Source organism: Odontomachus brunneus, unplaced genomic scaffold (genome assembly GCF_010583005.1).
Source record: "Odontomachus brunneus isolate Ranch 3 - 2012 unplaced genomic scaffold, Obru_v1 Obru_scaffold_003, whole genome shotgun sequence".
In the NCBI taxonomy this organism is placed as follows: Eukaryota; Metazoa; Arthropoda; class Insecta; order Hymenoptera; family Formicidae; genus Odontomachus; species Odontomachus brunneus.
This window is the reverse complement of record NW_022639453.1, coordinates 2072524-2088645: the sequence shown is the minus strand read 5'-3', so window position 1 is coordinate 2088645 and position 16122 is coordinate 2072524. Positions and strand designations below refer to the sequence as shown.

Here is a 16122-nt window from a genome sequence, read left to right as displayed (position 1 = left end):
CTCTCGAGATGTGCTATAAGAATATGCAATGAAAAATGGGGTGTTCCATTTAAAAAAATTAATGTGACCTTGACCTGACCTTCGCTACGCAACCCAAGGTCAAACTGATGTGATCAGTAAATACATCTTTTTAAACGCCATAACTTTTATCTGAAACATTTTTTTCTAAAATGCTTAGTTTTCGAGATATTTCACCGGTCCGGGACTTTTTGAACACCCTGTATATATATCCACTAATATAATAAAATCCATTAATCATACGAAGAGATTTCGCTTTTTCTTGTGAAATTTTGTTGTATATATTTATTCATAATAATGTTCATTATATTTCATTATATTTCGTTGACAATAGTTAAATCAAAACAGAAAAATTGTGAACGTGTTTAAACGTGCACATTAATACTAGAACTTTTTTAAAAGTTCATACATTAAAGAATGTTGAAAATCTTAAAAATTCAATAAAACGAACCTTACATTAAAAAATGTTAAAAAAAACATATTTTTAATGAAAATAAGAGAACTTATTCCATTATTTTTAAAAATGTTTCTTTAAATGTTTTTTAAATTGTAATGTTCTGTAATGTTAACACCTAGCTAAACATATTTTACATAAATATTTTATGCATGTATTTCTAACTTCTCTTTTATTATATGAAATACTAGAATTATAAATAGTTTACTTTGTGGTTGTAAATAATATAAGAAAACTATAATTAGTGCTTCGGCTGTATATGGGGATAATAAAATACACTTAGTATGAGTTGAGGAAATAACGCAGTAGCTAATGTGATAGACTTAGGAACCTGGAGATATGTAAGGTCTTGAGTTCGCGTCCGACCAGTACTGAATAAATTTTCAGGTGCGAAAATCAAATAAAACAGCTAAATTATATTTAAATTCAACATAAGCTGACTAGTTACAATCGTTTCTGCAAAATATATTTTTTTAACCAGTGTCATACGTCATTGTTGCAAATACATCACTGTAATATTTTTTTCATATCATAATGATGTCACAGTAATATCACACATGTGACAAAGAGGACATTCGCACGACACCATGATTTCGTTGTGATTACATTGCGATATAGTTTATTGTCACAGAGTAATTTTATTGTGATGTCACTGTGATATTTTGTGCTATGTGAGAATTCATTGTCAGTATGTAACCAATATTGGTAACAAATGAATTGCCAATGTTTAGAATTCTATTTTAGCTATAAAACGTACAGTATGTCTACTTTATAATATTAAGGACCGATGTTCCAATTTCTTGGTATCTAACTGTTAAATCATACGACTGTCTTTGTTTTTTCTTCAAATTAAACACAGACAGACACATGATTTAACTGTCAGGTAGCTTACCAAGAAGTTGAAACAATCGGCCCTAGCCCAATATTGAATATACTCACATAACATATAAAATTGCAACAACATTGCAGCAAAGTTGCAATCTTGCACATTGCAATGCAATATTGTAAAGACATTGCTCGGCATTGCAAACTTTCCAATAGCAACGTTGCAGCAAAGTTTCAGAAACATTGTAAAAATATTTTAATACTATATTTTCTGATTATTACCCAAACAGCACAAAATCTTCAAGAGATGTTTTGAGGACATTAAAGCCTATTACCCAAGGAGCACCAATGCACATATACAAGGTACGGCGCCAAAATCCGGACAAATTATACATTTTTTCCAAACATATTTTTTATTGCAAAAACAAAAAGGTTTACAAAAATTCTTTAACCACATTGTTTGTAAGGCCATAAAAAACACATTTACTCAATATATCCCCCGCTTGCTTGAATGGCCGCCTCCATTCTCGGTCTGAAGCGTGCGCAGGCGCGCTTTAATGTGTTACGGCCCATATCAGTGAATGCCGCTTCAATAGCGGCTCTCAATGATGCGACGTTTGGATGTCTGGACTTGCTCGTGATCCTTTCAACTACGTATAAAAGGTGAACACTTTTGTTTGGATGACCTTGGTTGAGCAGGTGAATAAACAATAACTTATCGTATGTCCTTGTCTGAATAACGGTAGATTTATTACAATGTCGTTGCTGATAATTCCTCCTTGCCCAAGACTCAATATATCCCCCGCTTGCTTGAATGACCGCCTCCATTCTCGGTCTGAAGCGTGCGCAGGCGCGCTTTAATGTGTTACGGTCCATATCAGTGAATGCCGTTTCAATAGCGGCTCTCAATGATGCGACGTTTGGATGTCTGGACTTGCTCGTGATCCTTTCAACTACGTATAAAAGGTGAACACTTTTGTTTGGATGACCTTGGTTGAGCAGGTGAATAAACAATAACTTATCGTATGTCCTTGTCTGAATAACGGTAGATTTATTACAATGTCGTTGCTGATAATTCCTCCTTGCCCAAGACTCAATATATCCCCCGCTTGCTTGAATGACCGCCTCCATTCTCGGTCTGAAGCGTGCGCAGGCGCGCTTTAATGTGTTACGGTCCATATCAGTGAATGCCGTTTCAATAGCGGCTCTCAATGATGCGACGTTTGGATGTCTGGACTTGCTCGTGATCCTTTCAACTACGTATAAAAGGTGAACACTTTTGTTTGGATGACCTTGGTTGAGCAGGTGAATAAACAATAACTTATCGTATGTCCTTGTCTGAATAACGATAGATTTATTACAATATCGTTGCTGATAATTCCTCCTTGCCCAAGACTTCTTGTCGTTTTACAAACTTCCCTTTCGCTAACACTTTTCACAACTCAAATGGCTGGTGTAATTCTACAATACGATACTTTGCTTTGCAATTTCTAATACCTTTGAGGATTCATCTCCTTTTACACAAAGGTCCGATTTATCTAACCTTGCAGGTTTTAACTCGTCCGTTGCTTTACAATATATGAGAACGTCTCTCTTGATTGGATCTCGCTACGGTTCGTGTTTATTGTCCCTCTGCCCCTTTTCCTTGCCCGTACGTGGTTATATATATCGTGCGGTGGTGGGCAGTTCCATCACGCGACTGCGCATCTAATTATGACGATGAAATGTCAGATGGCACATGATTCGATATCTTACATACGCTCCATACATAGAAGTCCAAAGGATTCAAATCTGGGTTGTTGAGAGACCAGAATTCTTTCGACCAAAACAATTTAGACCAGAATTCTTTCGACAACCAATTTTGCACCAAATGACTTGTGTGGGCGGGCGCACCGTCCTGCTGGAAAACATACGACTTTCCAGACGACACAGTTTCCATCCACGGCTTCACTACATTTGTCAGAACACACAAATAAACTTCTTTTGTGACATTTTCCCTTTTGTTAAAGAAATGCGGTGGCATGACATCACCCTCACTGGATGATGTTGCAAAACCTTCGTTGAACTTCTCCGACTCATTGTACTGAGTATGCGATGACATCATACACAGTCGATCTCGGGTACCCGAAGAACCGAATGATTTCTGTCGCCGAGCGCCCAGCGCGAACACTTTCGATAATCGCGGCTCTTCGGTTATACTCCGCACTTGGTTTCAACATTGCGACTGTTTCGAGGTTATGATGGTTTAGTACATGCGTCAAGCTATTTGAACACTAATCGCGATGTCTACCAGTGGTATAGAACGGCGAGAATTTCAAATTGAATTTTGTCCGGATTTTGGCGCCGCACCCTGTTTTTGATGTTCATTTAATGCAGTTGAATATAAAATATTTTTGCAATGTTTCTGAAACTTTGCTGCAACGTTGCTATTAGAAAGTTTGCAATGCCATAACCGAGCAATGTCTCTGCAATATTGGATTGCAATGTGCAAGATTGCAATTTTGCTGCAATCCATACCCAGTAAGCAATCTGCGCGCAGACTGACGTCAGACTGTCGACAGGATCTATCGAATCCGAGCAGAATCTATCGACAGATCCATAGACATCTGCGTCCCCAATCTGCCGCCAGACTGTTAACAGGGTCTGCGAACAGACTCTGACGGCAGATTGCGCGCAGATCCTGTCGTTTCCTAGGTTCTTCAATTAAATTTTCTCATGATTTTTCATAATTACTCATAGAATAAACGCTTTCTCTCTCATAAATACTCATATAATACTATGAAAAAAAAAGTTTTTCTATATTATTTTTTCAACATTTTTCTCTGGTGAGATTCGAACTTGAACTGAAGACATCTTTTGGATAATCGTCCGTCGCTTTAGACACTACGCCAATTCCTCACTTGATAAAAAGCGCTTTGTATTGCCCATTTAAAGTTTAAGGAAGAAAAATCTTATAGTTTGTTCGCCTTTTAAACCGCAAAATATAGACGAAACCGTTTAGCGTATAAATAATGTAAGAGAGACCGGCACGATAATTCGAAATTAAGTTTTTACCAAGGACTGTATAGAAAATTACTGCAATAAAACAGTAGATAATGACATTTTTCCATCATGTTAATAAAATACTGTACTTTTACATGTGCGAATTAATTTGGTCGATCGTCCCGTTCAGATTGTATTAAGTTTTATCAAAATCGAAGCATGATATATTTTTAAATAAACCATCAAAAAAATTCCGTAAAAGTTATTTACATAGCGAGACTAATATTTTATTCGGTGTTACTGTCTTCAGTACTTATTGCATGACGGTTAAATCGTGCAGATTTAATGACATAACAACATTAAAAAAAATAATAAGATGAGAAATTGTATGAAAAATTATGAAAACAATTTTTATCAGGGATGACTCGTATGTACGCCTTTAAATGGCCATTTAATCGTTGTACTATTCTATACTTGTACTCGTTATTTCTCTATTATTGTTACTTTTTTATAAAAAATGTGTAATACAATTTTAAAATGTAAACATTGTTTTTTATTGTATATGTGTATAATTATTGCACAATATAATTATCTTAACTCCTCTGCAGCAGTTTTACATGTGAAACTGCCCCCCATTTAATAACGTACATATGTCATCCCTGGTAAAAATTGTTTTCGTAATTTTTCATACAATTTCTCATCTTATTACTTTTTTTAATGTCGTTATGTCATTAAATCTGCACGATTTAACCGTCATGCAATAAGTACTGAAGGCAGCAGCACCGAATAAAATATTAGTCTCGCGATGTAAATAACTTTTACAGAATTTTTTTGATGGTTTATTTAAAAATATATTATGTTTCGATTTTGATAAAACTTAATACAATCTGAACGGGACGATCGACCAAATTAATTCGTACATGTAAAAGTACAGTATTTTATTAACATGATGGAAAAATGTCATTATCTACTGTTTTATTGCAGTAATTTTCTATACAGTCCTTGGTAAAAAATTAATTTCGAATTATCGTGCCGGTCTCTCTTACATTATTTATACGCTAAACGGTTTCGTCTATATTTTGCGGTTTAAAAGGCGAACAAACTATAAAATTTTTCTTCCTTAAACTTTAAGTGGGCAATACAAAACGCTTTTTATCAAGTGAGGAATTGGCGTAGTGTCTAAGGCGACGGACTATTATCCAAAAGATGTCTTCAGTTCAAGTTCGAATCTCACCAGAGAAAATCATTAAAAATGATGAAAAAGTAATATTAATAATGATGAAAAACTTTTTTTTCATAGTATTATATGAGTATTTATGAGAAAGCGCTTATTCTATGAGTAATTATGAAAAATCATGAGAAAATTTAATTGAAGAACCTAGGAAACGATAGGATCTGCGCGCAGTCTGCCGTCAGAGTCTGTTCGCAGACCCTGTCAACAGTCTGGCGGCAGATTGGGGACGCAGATGTCTATGGATCTGTCGACAGATCCTGTCGACAGTCTGACGTCAGTCTGCGCGCAGATTGCTTACTGGGGTGTTAGTGACGATCGTCTCTACGTTATCGACATTTTTAAAATTTGTATCACTCACTTTTAGTAACTGTAGACAGGTGGTGCAGTAACAGGTGAATGGCTAGGTGGTAAATATAGAATATTGACATTACCGATTGTTTCAATCACGATACCATACAAATTTTGCAAATGTGTACCATCACTGTATTATGCAGATTGCACACATATTTGCATAAGAATAAATCATAGTGTCAGATGGCAAGGCGGCATAATCGCGGGAGAGAAGTGCGTGCGCACGTGTGTATGAGCGACGAAGCGGCGAATGTGTGAGTGAGTGAGGAATGAGCATGCGAAACGTGTGTCCTGTTTGCATGCTTGTACGCGCGGCTAAGCAAGTTTCATGACATGCCACCGGGGTGAAGTGCTTTCGATCTTCAATTTAAACGACATAAAGAAACATCGCGTTGCGTTCGTCAGAACGAGCCGATAGTGAATGAAGTGTCAATCGTCCCGCGATTAAGATTTTCACAACTATGATATTGGCCCGGTATCGACTCGAACAAATCGAGACATACTTGACAAATGTATCTCACTTACGTGTGATGTAGCATTATTTCAGGAAAATTCCTATACTCAAGCATCTCAACAAGAGCATAATACGTATGTATTATATATATATGCATATGTGTACATACACAATCATTCGTCAGTCATTTTTTATCAGATTTCTCAATGGAGGATAATTGGAATAAATACCAGTATCGAAATTGACCGAGTCAAAATTTTACTTGCCTTTGCGAAATCATATTTATGCAGACAGTATTTGTTACTTTACGTCTTTTCTGTCGAATCGGTATTCTATTTGTGTATGCAGTGCCTTCAACTATCGAATTTCTCACATAACAATACAAGCAAAACTTATAAGTCTGATTTTTCAGTCAAACAATGTTCTTTGCTCTGATGGATTAAAAATATTGTGATAAAATTTGTTTTTATGTTTTTAGTGCAAACAAAGATAATACCTTGCATGATGGCTTAATATCATCAGAAGGAGAATATTTTCAATATTTAAATCTGTGATACTTGCTATGTTACATATACCAGCTTCACACCATTATCATCCAGATTATAAGTTAAAAGCAGAAACATATGTATCATATAACATGCCATGCTCATACAGTATAAGTTACATGTATTGAAATCATATTTCCTAATATGCCAGTCGCATGCTTAAATACGTAAGAGAAAATATATTTCTAATTTTAAATAAGCTCATTGACTTTCATAACACTAGTAAATTAACTCTACTATGTCTTACTCCTTTCAGTTAACAAATGAGATCAATGTGAAACTATGCTACATTGACACAATTTAACATTTAAGATCCTTCTTTTGCTATTTTAAAAAAAGAACGAAATTATATTATTCATATTCTTGAACAAGTGATTTGTCAAATAAAAATTTGTGCAGTGTGAAAGGTTAGTATATATCTTGTGTAATGAATATAATAAATTATTATATGATATTATCTATTATATATAAATATACAATATATTTTGAATTAAATATTATTTAATATTAAACTTATGACAGCATGTTTGGTCTTTGTAGGAATAAATTAAATAAATATGAGGGTCACGTCGTGTCATTTTCGTCGTTGCATTATAGCAGCACTATCAGTAGTATTATTATTTTGCATCATTCAAATAATAAGAATAGAGATGGGATTCAATGATTCTGATCTTACAAACCTGGAGAAATTGTGAGTAATCTTTCAATGTCTCTTCTAATATCAAATTGACATTTTATGTTTTAAAATTTTTGTTAATTTTAGGATGCACATATCACAATTAATCAAAGAATCAGAACAGCCTTATGCAGGGTATGTATATAATATAATTTTTGTTTTATTTATTTATTTTTATCAAGAATAGCACAACAATAAGATGTAAATATCATGATACTTTTTATTGATACTTTTAAATCCATTAATTTATTAATTTAAACTATTGTTCATTTTGTTCATTATTTGCTATTATTTTCATTTATTTATTCATTACTTGCTATTAATACATTTGTACAGAGAAGGTGTCGTTGCTTGCAAGTTACCCCAGTTAAATGTATCTAATCCAGAAATAATGAAGTTTATACACGACGTATCACCTTTATCATGTGGGTCAGAAGATTGGGTTGCTGTAGAAGGTTCAAAACTTATTATTACTAATAAAGCACGAAAAAAGTATGGACAAATAACGTGTATTTTCAGTGGTATGTTATAATAATATCTAGATTACTTGTGATATTATTTTTATCTATTACTATATTATTTAATATTACTGTATTGTTTCAGAAATTATTAGAACAGATGACTACACTACAAAACTATCGGAGGGTATAGAGGCTGACGATTTTTACAATCTTAGAGATAGTGACTTTGCTGAAGTCAGATGCAAATCAAAGAAAGGAGATGTGTTAGTTGATTTGCTTATGCATTAGCTATATGTATTTTCACAGTCATTTTGCTGATGATGAATATGTTTAGGTGGCACAGTATGCTTGCTGGAGTGAAATACGACCTACGCGCCAGAAAACAGCATAATTGGGGCAATGTACCGGATACTGGTCTGAAATTGAACGTACTCATGTTCGGCTTCGATTCATTATCCAGGAATACATTTATTCGCAAACTACCCAAAACTTATCGTTTCATAAAACACCAGCTGGATGCTCTTGTGCTAGAAGGATACAATATCGTAGGCGACGGCACTCCGCAAGCGCTCATTCCGATTCTAACCGGCAAGATCGAGCTTGAATTACCGGAAACGCGGAAACGAATGGGTCACAAAGCGAATTACGTCAACGTTTATCCCATGATATGGGACAAATATAAGGAGTACGGATACATAACAGGTTTTATGGAAGATGTACCGCATATCGGAACATTCACGTATCGCTTGAAAGGATTTCATGAGCAACCTACTCATCACTATATGCGCACGTATTATCTAGCAGCTTCCTCGTACTTCAAAACGTACAAGAAATTCTGTATAGCTGGCACTCCACGTCATATGGTATGTATTAAAAAATGACAAAAATTTACTAATAACATGAAACGAGAAAGTAATAAAACTTGGTTAAATAATAAATAATATTAGTCAAACTTAATGATAGTATTTGAAAATCTTAGTTTTGTTATACTAAAATATAATATAATTTTACTGAAGAGAATGATCGTTTCTCGAAATTGTGTATTTTGTTCGCAACTTTTATAAATTTTAACATATAGATGTTATATATAATTTTTACATCGTCTGTATTTATATAGGTGATGATGAATTATATAAAAACAATTTTCAATGCATATAAAAAGCAACCGAAATTCGTATTTGGATTTCATGGAGAATTGTCTCATGATTCTTACAATGATATTGGAGTGGTAGATGACGACCTGTATTCTTGGGTGAAAGATCTTTACGATTTTGGACATTTAAACAATACAATTTTAATTTTGATGAGTGATCATGGACACAGGTCTGAATATATTTTACATGTGGATAATATTTATGTTTTATACTTTTACTGATTTGACCACGTAACTGCACATCTTAGTAGGGAAAGGGCGAATGTCCACTTTTTTAGTTTTAAATTGTAGAATTCTTAAAATTTATACAAACAAATACTTAAAAACTTGAAAATCTTCCAAGTTCAACCACAAATTTTGTTTCTTAACTAATAAAATATTAATTAACTGTTAATATAATATATATCACATAGAGAAGTATCGATTTTACTACGATATTCTATGACTTTTATAATTGAAAACTAAAAAAGTGGACATTAACTCTTTTTCTTTTAAGATACGAGACTAATTGTGCCATTTTCAATCTACAGATTTGCGGAGATTCGCAACACTTTACAAGGCAAACAAGAGGAAAGACTCCCGTTTTTCTCTTTTATCTTTCCACCTTGGTTTAAACAAGTTCACCCACAAGCATACGCAAACTTCGTATATAACACGCAATACTTAACGTCGCCGTTTGATGTGCACAAAACATTGGAAAATATACTTAACTTTGGCACACCGAAGGATGGAGACCGTCGTCAAAGAGCCATCAGTTTATTCGACAAGGTGAAGACCCACTCGCGCAAAGCTCATTATTTCTTGATGCTTCACAACACAGAAATTATCGATGTTTCGACGCTAGTTTGAGAAAAACTGACGTAAACATCTCTAATGTAAAAGAATAACATACGTGGAGCAACACTGTGTATGTTATTATGTGTTATGATAACTGTTATCTATGTGTTTTATGTACGTACTTATTATGATGTTTCGAATGATTCATGCACTCAAAACTGTCTAACAACACGCGTCAACTAAGATAGTAAAGTATTGGAGAGATTAAACAAGCACCAATGAAAATAGTATGACTATTTTACATGCATGTGAGAATATTACTATTAGATAATGCATATGTAATTGAATACGTATACAACACGTTGAGCAAATAGAATAGATTAAGTGATGTTTATTCGCAATTACGATGCAGTTATTGACAGCATTTTACGCAATTATGACTGCATAAAAATCGAGAAAAAAATATCACGATTATACGAGTGAGATTATCGCAGAAATACGTTTATATTCTTTTTATTATTTAATTATCAAGTCTCGTTTCAAATATTTGTCAAAAAGTCCGATATGATCGAGAATTTTCTTGCGAAAATAACAACGATTAAAAGCATGTCGCGTGTACTAAGTGAACACTAAAGAATACTAATAAGCTAAGTGCCGCGTCATCGTGTTATCCCCACTATGGTCCCAACTCGCTTACTAAGCTTACTCGTTTACTTACCGCAAAATTATCTAAATAATTTCGCGAAAGTATCAAGATAGTGAGGAATGTCGAGCACAGGACATGTAAATATTTAATATATATTTCATGATGCTATTGCAACAGCGCAATGTATCTAAAATATTTTTTTTTATGAAATACTTATTACTTCATAATTTAACTAGAATATTTCTTATTACTGCAATAATTCCAAATTGTGTTTTCCTAGCAAAATAAGCAACAATTTTCATGGCATCAGATATCTTCTTTTACATGCTGATAAAATTCTTGTTGCATAAGGATATATCTGTCATATGTATTTGTACTAGTCACTAAACAGACAATATGCCAAAATATGTTTATCTGGGCAACTCTATAAAATATGGACAAAGAGTAAACTTCTATCTTTTTTTCAACTTGCGAATGAAACATTGAAATTCATACATTACATTAATGATGTAAATACAATGTAAATATAATTGTACAACAGAACATTTTTTCTTAATAATTAAATTACTGCAATCTATTTCAGATACCTCTAGATAGAACATGTGCAGATGCATTTATTGAGCCCCACTGGTGTGCTTGTCTCGGGTGGCAAGAAATTTCTATCGATAATACAAATATTATCGCTGCTGCCAACTATTTCGTCCAATTTCTTAATGATTACACCATAGATCATCACGACATATGTGAGATATTACACTTGGATGAGATTCTATGGGCTGCCAAGCTCATACCTACTAAAGGTAGATAGTATACGTAGCGTGTGAGGAAAGCGCATTATGATTATTCACCGAGGAAAAATTAATATCTAATGTGATATTTCAGGTTTGCTAGATTTTCGAAAATCAGGAGACCAAGATGGTTTCATAGGTGATTTCAGTGCCAAAACCAAAGTGACAACGGAGATATACCAATTAAAAGTGAGAACTGTACCGGGTAAAGCATTATTCGAAGTTAGCATCACTCATGATCTTATGAAAAATATATTCCATACGAAGGTAAGTTCAAACCGACTTAACAGCAACAATTTATAACAAACGTGTGATATGTGATAACTTTGTCATAGATTTCTGACATCAGCAGAATTAATATGTATGGGTCTCAAGCGAAATGCGTGGAAAATTCGTTATTTCACTTGCGCAAGTATTGTTATTGTAAAGAATAGATCACAATTATACTGACAATGCGTTTCTAATAAAACAACGGGATGCCATACATCAAAACATTACAATCAAAGGCAACATAGTCAACCGTGCCGAAGAATATTATTTAGCTTAAAATAATTTTGTTAAGTGTACTGTGATTAAATTAAACATAGTCGTATATTAGATTGAAGGGAAGTATATACATATTAGTTAAAATTTTAAGTAATTGTGTATCAATGAAAATAACTATTATGATTAGAATATCGCACGGTACATATCACACATTCTTAAGAAATCTTATATGCTACGTGCGATTTACTATTACATAAGCAATACATATCTTGCTTTAAGGGGGTATTCTATTTTGTCAAATCAGAAAAATATCTTTTTAAAAATTTATGTAAGGAAAAATTTTAGAGCAATTAAGACAGATGCCACTTTTTTTATAAATGTTTATTGAGTTTTATAGATTGCAATAATATTTTTAGTTATCGCAAACTATTATATGTTGATGACATTAAAGGGGGGACTGCAATAAGTACACCTCTCCTTTACGAAAATAATTGAGAGGTACTGATTAATGTGAAGTATATAAACAGAAGAAATTTTCTTAATTTATGTGAGTTTGTACATATTTCAGTTAAACCAAAAATAATATTATAGATTAATAATATTTTAGTTGAACCAAAAATAATATTAAAAATAATATTAAAAATTAAATAATATTCATTGAATATTAAAAATTAAAAATTGAGAAAATTGCAACCTCTCAAACATTTAAAAAAAGAAAACTATTGTAAATATTGTCTTCAACGCAATCTTTTCCAATCATTTTATTATTTTATTTTTTCGAACAAATTTTAGCAATCTTTTCGTCTTTATAAGCCATTTTAATCTCCCGTGACTTATATGAATCTTGATGCTCGGCAATTTTCAGTCGTTCGGCGTCACTGATTGCCGAAAATTTTGGCTTAGAGGTTAATTTTTATTCTCAATACTTTCATGGTTTTTAATAAGAGTGTAAATTCTTCGTTAACCGTTAACATGTATTTTTAAAAAAGCAGCAGTTTCTAATTTTTTAAGTAGAAAAAATATGTTTTACAGTGAATTGCGACATTGCAATATTAAAGCTCTTGTTGTTTTTAAATAACCAAAGTCAAATTGACAAAGTCAAAGACCAATTGTTTTATTAAATCTGACAAAAGAAAATTTCTGAGAATCTGATCGTAAATCGGTCGAGTAACTCCCTTCATACCAGCGCGTCGCTTTATGCTGCAATTCTAAGCAAATATACGAGTGAATCGTAAAGTCGTAGTTTACAAATCAATCGTAATGTAAAATGGTAAAATTCACAAACCGTAACTTTATTGACAACTTCTAGTTAGTCGTAAGATTTACGAGAAATCGTAAATATTTTCGAGTTATCGTATGACATACGGTCCGCATAGAATTGCAGATCTACTCATAAGTTCTTATGAGAACAAGTTACGAGTTTTACGATTTTGTCTAGAATTGCAGTATTAGTTTACAGCCTGTAACTCCGACAAATACTCGAATCTATATTTAGAACTTTACGAGTCCTTGGTAAAAATGTTTTAATAAAAATTTCAAAATTTCACTGAAAATTGGGCTATTCAGAGAAAATAAGGATTTTTCAGTTTTTTGTAGAATTTTAAGTAGACTTTTTCAGTTTTTTTAATGAAAAAGTTCGAAAATTTCTGAAAATTCTTTCCCTGAAACTTTTCCTGAAAATTCTGTTTTTTAGTGAAGCTCAGAGATTTTCATTGGAATAGTTATGTAAGGTTTCTCTGAAAAATTTTTATTTTTAGTGAAAAAATCTTACTTTTTCTAAAAAATCCGAATTTTTCCTGAAAAAATTTACTTGCCTCCTCCGACATATAAGAATGAAACAAATTATTTTCCTTGAAAAAATAAAAAAAATTCATAAATTTTCAGAAAATTTCATAAATTTTCAGAGAATTTCACAAATTCAGAGAAATTCAGTTTTTTTCATTTCTATGAAGTACAACTAATTTCCTAACTTTCTCTGCATTTTTATGAAAGAAGAAAATTTCAGAGAAATTAATAGATTTTCATTTTTATGAAGTATGACTTTCGCTGAATTTTTCTAAAAGTGTCCCAATTTCTTGATTTTATCAGAATTTTTCAGAAAAATTTTCAGCAAAATTAAAAAATTTCTATTAAAAAATTTTTACCAGGGATGTATTCTCAAGGCTTCGGACTTTTAAGATATATAAATAAAAAAAAAATCGATTTTTTTAACCCAAAAAAATAAAATACCCCCTTAAGTGGTTAAAGTATTTTGATGTCATTATTTTAACATATAAAATGTGTTACCTCATATACTAAGACGGTAAATGATACGCTTATTATCCTCTTATTAAACTATATTTAATTATATAAATATAAATTATATAGTATATATACAGAATGTCTCGAAAAATAAGGTCAACTAACTAAGAGGTGAAAGAAGAGCTTGAATATAATGTATATAAACATTTTTTGTATTTGGTTTATATAATGATATAGTAAATATAGCGCTTTATACAGGTGTACAGAAAGTATTGAAATTTCTTAATATTTCGAAAAACACGAAAAAAATATTGCATACAAAAGTTGCAAGATTTTAAGTAACGCATTACGTAGTAAAATTATGACTTTAAATAACGTTGTCAAGATTTTTTGAAATCTTCGAAATTTTTAAATGCAAACCTCGAATTTTTATTATATATTCTTATAACTTACTTCGAGAGCTTTCCAAAACTATCTCGAGATAAACTACAAAAATATGCAATAAAAATGGTGGTTTAGGTTTATATATAAAAATTTCAAGATTATCCTTATGTGACTTTGACAACGCTATTCAAGATCACACTAATTTTACTATATAATATGTATACTTAAAATTCTATAACTTTTGTATGGAACATTTTTTTTCGAAAATGCATATTTTTCAAATTAAGAAATTTCAACACTTTCTGTACACCCATATAAAACGCTGTATTTATTGTATACAGTAACTATATACTGTAAACAATATCGAATACAAAAAAGTGCATTATGTATTCTACTAAAGTTTCTTTTTCACCTTCTAGTTGGTTGATCTTACCTTTTAAAGTACCCTGTATATGTGTGTGGTGTGTATATATGTATACTTTGCATTTCAAATTAATATTATGTGCCAATGTATTGCATCCAATAGTAACTCAAATCTTTCATTGATATAATTTATAGTGATATAAACTTTTGGATGATATATCTTCATTAGATATTTTGAATAATCACTCTTTATGTTTATCGAATTTATTAATTTGCTAATTAGCAGATAGTAAAAGTATCATTTGTATAATAATGGTACGGAAGAGAGATCCTATTTATGTGTTTGTAAAAGGAAAGATCGATAATCTTATAATTTAAGTAAGATAAGAAATAATAAAGATATTTAGGAATTATTAATTATACATAACGTCTGTACGATAAGAAATGTTATAGTATATATTTTTGCTCTACATTTTATGCTAAATATAATTGATTCTATGCTCTCTTATATTAATAATAATTATTAAATAATACAATTAAGTTATACAAATAAAATTGTAATTAAATAATAAGCATCAATAATTATTTTATAAGGATGTTGAAAAACAGAGGCATGGACGTATATTTGGCGTTAAGTGTATTGTAAAAATACAAAGCTAACACATATACTAGTCTTACATTTAAGTCGTAAATAGCAACGGGCTAATATTTTCATTACGATATTGAAAGAAAATATCCTTTTTCACGAATGCAAAAACATCAAAAAACATTTTTATCTTGGTATGAACCATAGACATAGTATACATGGACTCCGTTCTACATGTTCTATCGTCTAATTGAATGAAGCCAACATCTAGAAAGAGAATGAGAATAGAGAGACTATAATTTTCTCCCTATTTTGTTACTTTTTTGTTGCGCATGCATCAATTTCTCATTTCCATAATATTATAGAGCGCAACAGCATCCCGATTGGACTGGCAAACAAAAGTTTTACTTAAATCTTATTGTACACTTTGTGCAGAAAGAAACAGAGAACAAAGGGGCTATACATTTTGGCTTCACTTTTCTGGCTGTATACGAAGTCTATGTATATTATGTCTATTATATGAACACATGCACTCTGCAAACAATTTTTTTTTTTAGTTTCTGTGATAAATACATAGCTTATCTGATTTATATAAATACAAATACGTGTGAAACTCTTTTCTTCTTTTTAAGAATCTAGTAGCAACATAATTAAATAATTTTTTGATGACAAAAAGTTGTGTTTAATTAGATAACATT

General features: G+C 31.8%; 1 protein-coding gene across 3 annotated transcripts in view; it reads left to right on the top strand.

Moving 5' to 3' along the window:
• The first annotated feature begins 7119 nt into the window (after positions 1-7119).
• LOC116843980 (alpha-1,2-mannosyltransferase ALG9-like) overlaps positions 7120-16122 on the top strand; it is a 14569-nt gene continuing 5566 nt past the window's right edge. The window contains exons 1-11 of one of the 3 annotated variants that reach the window (XM_032815007.1): positions 7120-7270; positions 7404-7554; positions 7627-7674; positions 7876-8060; positions 8143-8263; positions 8335-8863; positions 9118-9323; positions 9684-9921; positions 11160-11376; positions 11459-11631; positions 11700-12781. In XM_032815007.1, the coding sequence (XP_032670898.1) occupies positions 7421-7554; positions 7627-7674; positions 7876-8060; positions 8143-8263; positions 8335-8863; positions 9118-9323; positions 9684-9921; positions 11160-11376; positions 11459-11631; positions 11700-11798 (1950 nt within the window). In that variant the 5' untranslated portion in view covers positions 7120-7270; positions 7404-7420 and the 3' untranslated portion in view covers positions 11799-12781. Of the gene's footprint in view, positions 7271-7403; positions 7555-7626; positions 7675-7875; positions 8061-8142; positions 8264-8334; positions 8864-9117; positions 9324-9683; positions 9922-11159; positions 11377-11458; positions 11632-11699; positions 12782-16122 lie in introns of those variants that run through there. The other 2 variants (XR_004377962.1, XM_032815019.1) reach the window with 2 other exon arrangements.